This window comes from Urocampus carinirostris, chromosome 19 (assembly GCF_059441175.1).
Source record: "Urocampus carinirostris isolate Australia breed hairy pipefish chromosome 19, RoL_Ucar_1.0, whole genome shotgun sequence".
NCBI classification, from domain to species: domain Eukaryota; kingdom Metazoa; phylum Chordata; class Actinopteri; order Syngnathiformes; family Syngnathidae; genus Urocampus; species Urocampus carinirostris.
In genome coordinates, this window is record NC_142367.1 from 17,401,946 (window position 1) to 17,414,318 (window position 12,373).

General features: G+C 41.2%; 1 protein-coding gene across 1 annotated transcript in view; it reads left to right on the top strand.

The window, feature by feature from the left end:
- fasn (fatty acid synthase) overlaps positions 1–8,822 on the top strand; it is a 56,844-nt gene extending 48,022 nt beyond the window's left edge. Inside the window, exons 38-42 of the mRNA XM_088324360.1 lie at positions 14–223; positions 2,393–2,604; positions 4,578–4,676; positions 4,759–5,010; positions 7,906–8,822. Of these exons, the coding sequence (XP_088180486.1) occupies positions 14–223; positions 2,393–2,604; positions 4,578–4,676; positions 4,759–5,010; positions 7,906–8,043 (911 nt within the window). The 3' untranslated portion in view covers positions 8,044–8,822. The remainder of the gene's footprint in view (positions 1–13; positions 224–2,392; positions 2,605–4,577; positions 4,677–4,758; positions 5,011–7,905) is intronic.
- Positions 8,823–12,373: the final 3,551 nt, after the last annotated feature.

Genomic DNA, 12,373 nt, shown 5'->3' on the forward strand with positions numbered 1-12,373 from the left:
TACTTTCCGACAGCGAGAGCAGACGTCATTCGGACATTGTCAGAGTCCGATTTGAGCGAACTTCTCGTGGACCCGGACAGCGCTACGGTGATGCCGCTCAATGACGTGCAGAACCAAGAGAGACCACTTTTCCTGGTTAGCCCCATCGAGGGCTCCATCGTGGCCTTCAAGACACTGGCTTCCAAGCTCAACGTGCCTTGCTTTGGATTGCAGTGCACAAAAGGTACCTTGAGTAATACAAACAGGTAGAAAATGTACTGCAAATTCCGGACGATCACGCTCACCCAAGAACTCAAAACTGGGCAGAAATGCTAACGTACGCCTTGTAAACCGGTGCACTATCAGTGTTCATTTTACCTCTGAAAAGTGATGAGTCCCGGGGACTCGCATGCTCAAAAATCTATGGGTCCCAACAGGGATCTATGGGTCCCCAAAATTTAGTGTTATCGAGGTTGAAATTGTAAATCGGTGACAAATATATAATAAAAATCTATATATTCATTCAGTTTTAATCATCAAATTATTAATTCAATTTATTGTTGGTAATATACCGGTTAAAGGGATAACCACAAACCTGTCTTTTTTCATGTTCTCCTTTTATACTTCTTTATACAACATAATAATTCGTAATATAATGCATCAAAGCAATTGAGCCGTTTGAGAGTCTTGAATGAGTTGAGCCCAAAAAGCCGGTTCTCTAAAAAGAGACTGACTTTTCACCACACAACTCGAGATCGGCGTGCAGACGAAAACTCGAACCGCGAGACCAAAACAACATCTGCCGGATCTGCCTGATGAAAAGTTTGGAGTGCGGTAAATCTTTGTTTAAAAAAAAAAATGTAATCAGGTAATAATGACAATTTTGTGTCAAAAAAGTTGCGTCCCCAGCAAAAATGATGCGTCTAGGACGCAGGGACGCGGGCAAACGAAAACACTGCACTATTTATACAGACATAATTGGAATAGCGTTACCATATTAGTGCAACTATTTATCAGTCAATACATAGTACCACTGACCACAACTCTATAACACAGCTGGCACCTGGAATCGGACCGGACATGAACCTGGACGCTAGGGACATGGATGGTTGAACAGAATTATGACACTGAATGCAACAGGAAACAAACCCGGATCGCGGCAGGGAGGGGGCCAGATCCTATTGACTCAACTACTTGGGATACTGACAACACATGAAAAGGCATTATCTAAGTCACAGTACGAGATATGTTAGAGAAGTCAGAAAACGGAAAGAGATTAAAAATGGGTATGTTAATATTCTCAGCTCAAACTAAGCATTTCAGGTGACAGATCTTTTGAAAACCTGCGGCCAAGCGTTTGTTTTAGGGCGCCCAAATTACTTCCCACAATGCCTTCCTCTTGTCAAGTCATATTTATTTGTATAGGCCTTAATCACAAAAATCCCTTAAAGGACTGCACAGTATTACAATTACACCATAGCCTAATCTTAAACCAACATGCGGCCAAGGAAAAACTTAAAATCTCAGCGTGAGGAAAAAAGAAACCTTGAAGGGGCCTCACAAGTGGTAATCCCCTTCCAGGATGACCAGGGTGGAATTGATTTAAAAACAAAATACATTTTCAAATTTTCATTCAATTCAGAACAACTGAATTACTTCCTACAGTGTATTTCTCTACATTCAGTTCAGAATCTAAAGACCTTGTGAGTCGGCAATACAATACTGTTTTTCAGTGGTCCCTGACCTTTTCTATGCCATGGAGGGGTTTAATGTCTGACAATATCCTCGCGACCTGGCCAAATAATATAATTAACGTGGTACCCTGAGTAAAAATGGTGTGTAGATGAGATAAAGCCTAATGCCTTTTCATGTGTCGAGCATATCCCTAATGGTCTAGTGACCAGCAACAAGTGGTTCTTAAGTGCTCCCTAGTGGCTGTCTGGAATTTTTACAAAATATTTGACATTGGAAAATTCTAGTTTCTGTAGTAGGACAAACTTGATACAAAAATAGATGTATACACTATATAATTAAAGTATGTGTTTCCTTCCTGAATAAGCTTAAATATAGCTTTTGATTTTTTGCAGCTCGAAACGTTTTTTTTTCCTGATAAGGCTCTTTTCACATTTTTGGATTCCAACCCCTGGTCTAGGGGATAGGATCCTGCGCACTACCCACTGGGTTCAATTCCCATTGCATCCAATTTCATGCAATTGTGATTAGTGATATATTCCAAGTGATCAATGATTGCACAAATATGGTACTTAACTTTTGCCGCTTACCACAAGTTGAAATGTAGTATTTTTGATTTGGTGCGCCATTTAAAAAAGTCCATTTTTGGGGGTGCGTTTTATAATCCAGTGCATCATGTAGTGCAAAAAATACAGTACTTGTTATTTTTCTTATTCTCCAGCCGCTCCGCTGGACAGCATTGAGTGCCTGGCGGCGTACTACGTGGACTGCATCAGACGGGTTCAGCCAGAGGGGCTTTACCGGATCGCCGGCTATTCATTCGGTGCCTGTGTGGCTTTTGAAATGTGCACCCAACTGCAGGAGCAGAAACGGCCCGTGGAAAATCTGTTTCTCTTCGATGGGTCGCACTCGTACGTGGCGGCCTATACGCAGGTTAGAGAAGCAAACTCCATCATGATATTATAATAATAATAAGTCAAGGTCAATTCTGTGCCTGCCTCTAAACCAGTCTGCTGTATTTGATCTGGTGTTGATTGGGAAACCTGTTCATCATAGAAAGAGGTCAACACACTATTATTCCTAACATGAGATTTGTTTTCCTGATTTTTATATTATAAGATTTGGTCATCAATCCAGGGAAATTCCATTCATCCATCCATTATCTGCACTGCTTATCAGTAGGGTCGCGGGGGTGCTGGAGCCCATCCCATCTACAACTCACTCGCTCATTCGCACCTAGTGACAATTTGGACCGGCTAATTAACCCTGACATGCATGTTTTTTTAACTTGAGAGGAAATGGGTGGCCGGAGGAAACCCACGCAAGCACGGGCAGAACATGCAAACTCTGCATAGGAGGATTTCATCTTATGACCTCAGAACTGTGCCACAGACGTGCTAACCACTCATCTGGCGTGCCGCTCTCCAGGGAAATTATTTATTCAAAAACGATAATAAAATAAACCCATATGAAATGGAATAACAGTGATCATTTTAAAAATGGTCATGTTAGGGAAAATAGCAAATTGTGTGTTTTTTATGTACATATTTCAAGAGTTTGCCATATCATCTCAGGGAATATTTTTCTTTAGATAATATACTGACATAGAAAATTGTAAAAATGAACCAAAGAGCAAACAAATGAGATTCAAATTTCACAATCATGTTTGAAATATATGTATTTTTTTGTTTATTTCCTTATTTAATTACTGGTACCTTAATTTCTAAACTATATAGCTTAGTTCATTTTTTTTCATTTCAGTCATGATCAATTTCTTAAAATACAGAAAAAAAAACTTATTGCTCATTCGAAATATTTATATTTTACGAGAAAAATAAAGGAGCTTTTGTAGAGTAAATCTTTACCACGGGCAAAATATTACTGCCATATCGGCTCATTTTAAGAACATTTTTTTGTTTTACTAAAATACTAGTAATTCAAATTATTTATTTCAGTTAATCATATTCGAATGAATAATACTCCTGAAAGTGATTCAATTTTTTCTGCTGGTGAATTTTATTTTTATAAATTCTAATTTTAATCATATTTTCTTTTTCAAATATTACATATCAAATATCAAACAAGATTTTTAAATTAGGAAAAAAAATTTTTTAAAACTGCTAGATAACAAAAAACGTATCCGATACGTTCACGGCAGATACCTAGTAGTCTTTTTTTAGGGTTTTAATGAGTGATTGAAAACTTTAAAAATGCTTGAAATTTAATATTGTGTCCTCAAGGATTAAAAAGTGCTTGAATTTGGAGAACGCGCTTGTAAATGCCTGAAATTGTTGCCATGTTTTTCAACAAGTGTGCTTAAAAAATAACACCGACACGGCTCTCTGGTGGCTTCGCTTTGACGTTGCGTTTCAGCTTCCTTCTTGATGAACGGTAGCTGGCATTAGTTTGTATGGCATGTCCTATGAAGCGTCATCGCCCCCAGCGTTTCAGGACAGGTGCATGCTACATCTTAACAGGGCACTATGAAATGCAAATTATTGCCAGGATTATGTATCAGATTTTGATGTTCATTATGGGCTATGTAAAAAAATAGGGTAGCGTTTCCCAGGAAGAATTTCCTGCAACTGAAAATGCAAGCCAAATATACTACATGGGGAGGGCTTTGTCTCAAAAATATTTACATATACATTGTTCAGAACTATGAATATATTCACAATTTACTCTAGATCTAAAAATCGGTCTTGATAAATGCACACGCAGGATTAAAAATCGCATAGGTAGATATTTATGAGTTTGCATAATATGATTCACATCAGATTTCTTCTTTAATTGGTACAGAGGAAATTGAAATATTGTCTTTGAAAGTCCTTAAAGTGCTTGAATTTGGCCTTGAAAAAGTGTGCAACTGTTTGTTGATCTTATGAGTAAGAAAGTATTGTTTCCAGAGCTACAGGGCCAAGCTGACACCAGATAAAGAATCAGAGGCTGAAACTGAATCATTGTGTGCCTTCATCCAGCAATTTACAGACACTGAGTATAGCAAGGTACGGGAATAAAAATCAGTGATTTAAAGATAATAATAATAAAATACGCACCACCATTTGTCATCCGTTTCTTCCTCACCAGCTTGTGGAGACTCTGCTCCCGCTCCCGGACTTGGAGTCTCGCGTCAAGACGGCCGTGGACCTCATCACGTCCACTCACAAGAACCTGAGCCGGGATTCGCTCAGTTTTGCCGCTTCCGCCTTCTACCACAAGTTGAAAGCAGGCGACTCTTATGTCCCCGCGACCAAATATCAGGGCAACGTTCTGCTGCTGCGCGCCAAAGCCAGCAGCCAATACGGGGAAAGCCTGGGAGATGACTACAAGCTTGAAGAGGTAAATGGCAGCACGTTATTACACCTAGAGTAATGATGAGACGTCGTTGCCGAGATTTTTTTTTGTTGATTTGCGCCAATTGAAGAAGGCACAGTAGATGAGCCATTTGGGGACATGACCATTAGAGAAAGCAATTATAATTTATGTCAACTCAACTCCAACTTTATTGTCAAATATGCTATATGCACAACTATATTGTGTTCCTGGTTGTTGGTTATGTACCGATTTGGTTGAGTACCGAATTTTTTTTCTTATAAGAAACAATGGTAATACGTTCCACCCATAAAATAAATGCCTAAAATATTAAGAAAATGTGCATCGAAACAACTTTAAATACCATAAATGTGTACGTAATATATAATAAACATTAAAAAGAAGAAATATAAACTATTTTGTATCCGTTACATACCGTTGAACAGTGGTGTGATGGCATACAGGAATGGGTGTGGAAAGGTTACTGCATTTTCATACTTGGCGATTATTTCCATTTTCAGTCCAATAGTTTGGCTCACTGTTTTTCTCTTATTCTTCCCTTTATCGCTGTTGTTCTTGGGACCTATGTTCAAAAGCAACGCAAAATTACAAAGGGAAAAGGGAAAAAATAACTTCAAAAATAACATACCCCTTCACTCATTGACGGTCCAGATAGAAGTGGCGCTAAAGCTAGGCTAACTCTCGCCACCGAGTGCATCCCGGCTTCACTCGGTTCCACTCGTATGCGCCAAATCTCATTCAATTAAACTATTTTCTGCTATTTTGACTCGCCTATTTTCGATCGAGCATCGAAACATTTTTTTATCACATTTTTTGGTCGAACACGATTGGGTTGAGCATTGAGGCGGTTGAGGACCGGGATAGCACTGTATATGTTTAGAATAAAAAATGTGTTAAGTACAGAGATAGCTCAGTTATCATGGTTAATGGTGACCAAAACCACCTGCAATAAGTGAAAATCCGCAAGGTAGTGTGACACCTTCATAGAAGCTTCCAAGGGTCAAACTTAGCTGGAGATGACGTCATTACCGACTGAGTAGACGACTGTGGATCTACAAATAAAAACACAGACTTGCAGTTGAAGTAATATTATTTATTATACAACATCCATCCATTGTCTCCCGCCTATCTGGGGTCGGGTCACGGGGGCAGAAGCCTTTAAAGGGAAGCCCAGACGTCCCTATCCCCAGCCACCTCCACCAGCTCATCAGACGGGATCCCGAGGCGTTCCCAGGCCAGCCTAGAGACATATTCGCTCCAGCGTGTCCTGGGTTGCCCCCGGGGCTTCCTGCCGGTGGGACATACCCAGAACACCTCCCATTGAGGCATCCAGGAGGCATCCTTATCAGATGCCTGAGCCACCTCAACTGGCTCCTCCCAATGCAGAGGAGCAGTGGCTTTACACAGAGTCTCTCCTGGATGACTGAGCTTCTCACCTTATCTCTAAGGGAGAACCCAGACACCCTGCAGAGGAAACTCATATCAGCCACTTTTATCCGGGCAGTTCATGACCATAGGTGAGGGTAGGAACGTAGATCGACCGGTAGATTGAGAGCTTTGCCTTTCAGCTCAGCTCCATCTTCACCACGACGAACCGGTACAGGGTCCGAATGACGACAGACGCTGCTCCGACTCGTCTGTCGATCTCCCGTTTTTTATACAACAGTAAAACTAAATTGGAGGGCTTCTTTCAGTGTTTGAAAGCGATGAAGAAAGCAGTCTGCATCTTAGAATGAGCCAGGTCTCCCCATTGATTAAGATACAAGAGTCACGAATGTAGCCGTTTCCCATAAGTTGAAGCTCCAATTCATCTATTATATGGGTACTGGATCTGGCATTGGTGAGATACAAGCACTGCAGAGGGAAGCCAGACCTGTGACTTCACTTTAGCTTCGTTTCCCAAAGCCACCTCAGTCTCTTACCGGAGGCGGTATCAATCCATGGAGTACCCAGAGGTGATCAGCATTTATTTGCACTCTTTTGACTTTCCTCATATTACTATTTAATAATATTTTTTTTCAATGAAACAAGCTTCTAAAATACTCGCAGTCTCCCTACTTTGCACTTTATTTTTGGTGAACACATTGACTTGTGTGCCCGGCTGGCTGTTTGACAGCATACACCAGCCTAACACAGTCACACACACTTTATATACACACACACAGCCCGTCGCACGCTGCACGCGCGATAGCATTTGCTGTGTGTTTTCTGCTGCAGAACAAAATGCACGGTGAAAATCTGTGATACAGCAAGGGAATACTGTATTTAACACACTACTGTTTCCATTGGTATCATCAGAGTCATTGTCCAGTTGCCAAAGTCCAGATTATTCCTCGAAGAACAATGACAATTAAAAAACACAACTTTTTACATCTTTGTTGCAATCTGGCCCTATTCTCCTCAATATGGTTCATCATGTGATGTCGAAAAGAGGACTTTACAGTAGGTAGAGCGCTCGTCTTGGGATCAAGAGGTCGCAGGTTCAATTCCTGGCTCCTCTGTGTTGTATGTCGAAGTGTCCTTGGGCAAGACATTGAATCCCTAATGCCCCCAATAAGCAGGTCGACGCCTTGCATGGCTGACTTCCTATTGGTGTATGTGTGTGTGTGTGTGAATGGGTATGTGTGAAGCACATTGTAAAGCGCTTTAGGAGGTCTTCATTGACTTGAAAAGCGCTATATAAATATAAACCATTTACACCATGTTGTATGTGACGCAACCCTCCTTCATGTTTCCTTTGGTGCAGTAGTAAATATGTGCTCGTCTTTGTTAACACTATCAGACTTTACATTAGTCGCTATCTTGAATGGTCACATAAGCTGAAATATATGACCTAGACGACTTGAAGTAAAACTGAAAACGGGGCTCTTCATATTTCCTCTTATACGGCTTTTATTCCAGGTTTGTGATGGGAAAGTCTCGGTCCACGTCATCGAAGGAGACCACCACACCTTTCTGCAAGGCGAGGGAGCCGATTCCATCAGCGCCATCATCCACAACTCACTGGCTGAGCCAAGAGTCACAGCAAGGGAGGGGTGAAATAGAAAAAAAATGTTTAAAAAGAAAAAAAAGCCATATAGTTCCACTTCATTCCTCACCCATAATAGCTCAGTTAGGATAAGATAGGTTTGTAAATTTTGCGAGCGTTTACATTTTGTGCCATTTTGCAATATCGACCCTTACTTTACAGTTTCCGTATATTTTTTAAAAATATCCTCAAACTGAAAAAAAATCCACGGTCTCGCGTTTTGGGAAATACCGTAAATTAGAGTCTAACACTGTGATGCACCCTTTTTTCCTACTTAGGGCAAAGGATAATTAAGATGCCAGATTAGGACTACAAAAAAATGCACTTAATTTGCACCGTCACTGTCAGTATTGTTTAAAAACTGGAAGGTTTGTTTTTTTTTTTGTTTTGTTTAGTGTTCTGTTTGACCCCAACTCATAATGAAATAAAGCCTAATGTGGGATAAAAACGTGAAAAGGGGTATACATCATGTGAATTTTCATTCCCGGCACAAATTGAATACACAAAGTTACTGGTATAATTTTGGATGAGTTCTGTGTTACTAACGCATGTCATATGCTAACCTTTATGATGAGTTTAAGGACCTATAAGGATCCTTTGTAGTCCTGGTGTAAGTTTCTAACCTCAGGTATGTCATGCAAGCAGATGTCAACAGAGACTCTGAGACTTGTGATCTGGTCAATGAAGGGTTTGGTTTCAGAAGAGACCGATTTTAAAAAAAAAATATATTCTGGTACTATGCATTGCTGAGATTGTGTTGTTGTGACTAATAAAAGCCTCTCACGAAATATTTGTGAATGTTTGGGTTTTTGGAAGTCTGATCTGCAGATTATTTTACTGATAAACATCGGGAGAACAGTATTACTGTGGATAAAAGGAAACACATTTTTGATCATCCATCCATTATCTGCACTTCTTATCCTCAGTAGGGTCGCGGGGCTGCTAGAGCACATCCCAGCTGTCCGCGGGTAATGGGCAGGGAACACACTGAACCAGTGGCCAGTCAGTCGAAGGGCACACAGGGACTGACCATCCACTCACTCATTCACATGCATGTTTTTGGAATGTGGGAGGAAACCGGATTGCCCGGAGGAAACTCACGCAGGCACGGGGAGAACATGCAAACTCCGCACAGGAGGATTCGATCGCATGACCTCAGAACTGTGCTGCGAACGTGCTAACCACTCATCCGCCGTGCCGCCCATTTTTAATCATATTAAGAAATGATATAATTCTAAATCGTTGATGACTAACAGTGATCAATGTTGCTAAAAATAATTGTTAAACCGTAATAATAATAAAACTACATCAATTATTATTTGTATTATTAAAAAAAAAATTAAAGAATAAAGAACATATTTATTTTCAGATTTTTTTTATACTGATTGTCTCCCCACAATAAGCAACATTTTTTTTTTTTGGTTTGAACAAATTTATTGACACTAATATTAAAATAAAACAATCATGACAATCACAACAGCAATCAAGCACATTCATAATATTATGTTCCAATATGATGTTATTACCAGCAAACACATAGTGAGGATTTGAACAACCCTTCTCGAAAATCCTATTAGCAATCAAACATATTCACAATTTCATTAAATGACATCTTTGTTAGTGTCAATAGATCACCAACAACAGAAAACAATTATGACCAACACAACAGCAATCAAGCATATTCACAATATTATATTCCAATATGACGATTTTAACAACAAACACAATGTGAGGTTTGAACAACCTTTCTCGAAAAAACTCAATAGCAATCAAGCATATTCACAATTTCATTATATAACATCTTTGTTAGTGTCAATAGATCCGTCCAGGCCAAAGTTGATTGTCCTTGGTCTGAAAAAATCCACCGACACCAACAGCAGCAAAAACAAAACCGACATCAATTAAACAATTTCAGAGTTATTTTCTTTCAACAGTAGTTAACCAGCGTGTAAAAGGCAATACTATTGTGCAAGGGCGTAGCTCTGCCATCCCACCCTCCCAAGCAGCACTCTTACAGTCCTCTGTGTGGGTCTTCTCCAGGCCGTTGCTGCCGGGACTCCCACAGTGTAGCTTCCGCTGCTGTCGGGACTCCCACAGTGGGTCCTCTCAGGCCGTTGCTGCCGGGACTTCCATAGTATATCTCCCGTTGCTGCCGGGACTCCCACAGTGTAGTTCCGGTTCCCATCTCTGGGTGGGTGCAGACGAGTCTTCTTTATGGCTGCGTCCTAGCCCCGCCGCTTGCAGATTGTATGGTATCCGCAGCCATTTGTAGCACAGCCACAGGGGGGATCTGCCTGCACCTCCATACCAACAGGTTTCTGGAGGTCCAGATGGCGTCCTTGATGGCTGCGAGAGTGAGCCAGTCCCTGGCAAAGTCGTTCTGAGACCTCATCGACCGACTCACCCCGTAAAGCACGTACTGTGCATCAGGGACCTCCCCTGCTGGCAAGTCCGGGAACTTTCCTAGTTGGTCGGCCATTGTCCACAAGACCTCGGCAGCGCTGCACTCACAAAAAAGGTGCCTCACCGATTCCTGGGCGCCACAGCCAGGTCGAGGGCACGTCGAAGTCGCCGACATACCTCGGTGGTGCATTACGGCTCTGACTGGGAGAACTTCATGAGCCACCATCCATGACAAGTCTCTTAGTCTGTTTGGGAGGGCAGGATGATTAACGTTTCTCCAAACCGTTGTAGGTTCGCCAAACGCAAGCCCCCGCACAGGGCTTACTGTTGCTCGCTCTTGCACAATAGCAATAAGGGCCCTGTGGTTTTGTAAATTGTGACATTCTTGTTTTTCCAAATCAAACTTCTTTAAAAAATCCCTAATAAAGAGATGTGTTGGTGGCAAGTTAAATGAAACTGGAATCAAACGATTGTTTGGTACAAGCTTTAGCTTCCGCAAATATGAGCCCATCCAAAACCGGGTCATTGCTTGACTTTTCGGGTTGTTGGGTGGGCCCACAGCGTTTTGGAAGTGGAGAGAGACATATTTGCTTCCCAGGAAAAGCTGGAGGTCAGGTACTCCTTTTCCCCCTTTTTCCTTTTTCTTTTTCATTGTATCTCTTTTTATCCTTTCCCACTTTGATCCCCAGACAAAGCGAAAGATGGCTCGGTCCAGTTGTAATAGCACGTTTCTTTTGGGCATAAAAACTAAACTGATTGACAAAAGCATTGGTAGGATGATCGCTTTGATGATGAGGACCTTTCCCTCTATTGTCAGTTTTCTCAGTGACCAAAAAACAAGTCTTTGCTTAACTTTCCTTGTCATGTCATCCCAGTTGGTCTCGCCTCCTCCATCCGCATTGAATTTTATCCCTAGGATTTTCTGGTCTGTCTTTAATACCGTCAGCGGGAGTCCTGCCTTTTCTGTCTCTTTCCACATTCCATAAAACTTTACTTGTGATTTTTCTCTATTTAGCCTTGACCCAGACGCCCTTCCAAACAGGTCAGTCAAGTCAAAGGCTCTTCCAACAGATGCGCGGTCAGTACATAAAATATTAAAATCATCCATGTACAAAACACACTTGATAATTTGTCCCCCACTTCCTGGGATATTGATCCCTTCGACAAATCTATCTTTTCTTAACATTTGTGCCAAAGGTTCAATGCAAAGAACATAGAGAAGCGGAGACATAGGGCAACCTTGACGTACACCGCAGTTGACCTCGATTGCTTCCGATAAATTCCCGTTAATCATGAATTTGCTGAAGATGTCTCGGTATAGCAGTCCTACCCACTTGATGTATTTTTGGGGAAAACCACATTTTTGCAATACCCTGAAGAGGTATTGGTGCGAGACTCGATCAAAGGCTTTTTCAAAGTCTAGGTTTAGGACCGCTAGTCGCATGTTTCTGTCTCTCGCATAACAAATGGTGTCACGGATCAGCATGAGACTGTCGTTGATCTTCCTTCCCACAATGGCACAGGTTTGGTCTGGATCAACCAAGTCTCCCAAGACTACAGACATTCGTGTCGCTAGAAGCTTGCTGAAAATTTTACAGTCCACATTTAAAAGTGTTATAGGTCGCCAGTTTTTTAAGTCAATTTTGTCTCCTTTTTTGTGCAATAGAGTAACTATCCCTATTCTGAAACTGTCTGGCATATTGTCTCGACTGGAAAATTCGTTAAAAACCGTAATCAGATCTGGTGCTAAAATATCCCAAAAAGTCCGGTAAAATTCGAGGTTGAGTCCGTCCTCCCCAGGTGATTTGCCTTTTTTCATAGCTTTTATGCAATCATTCAGTTGTTCTTGGGTAAAGTCTGACGTTAAAAAGGGGTCTTGACGCACTGATCTTGAAATATGATCCAATACATGCCCCATTTCATTCTCATGTGTTTCTT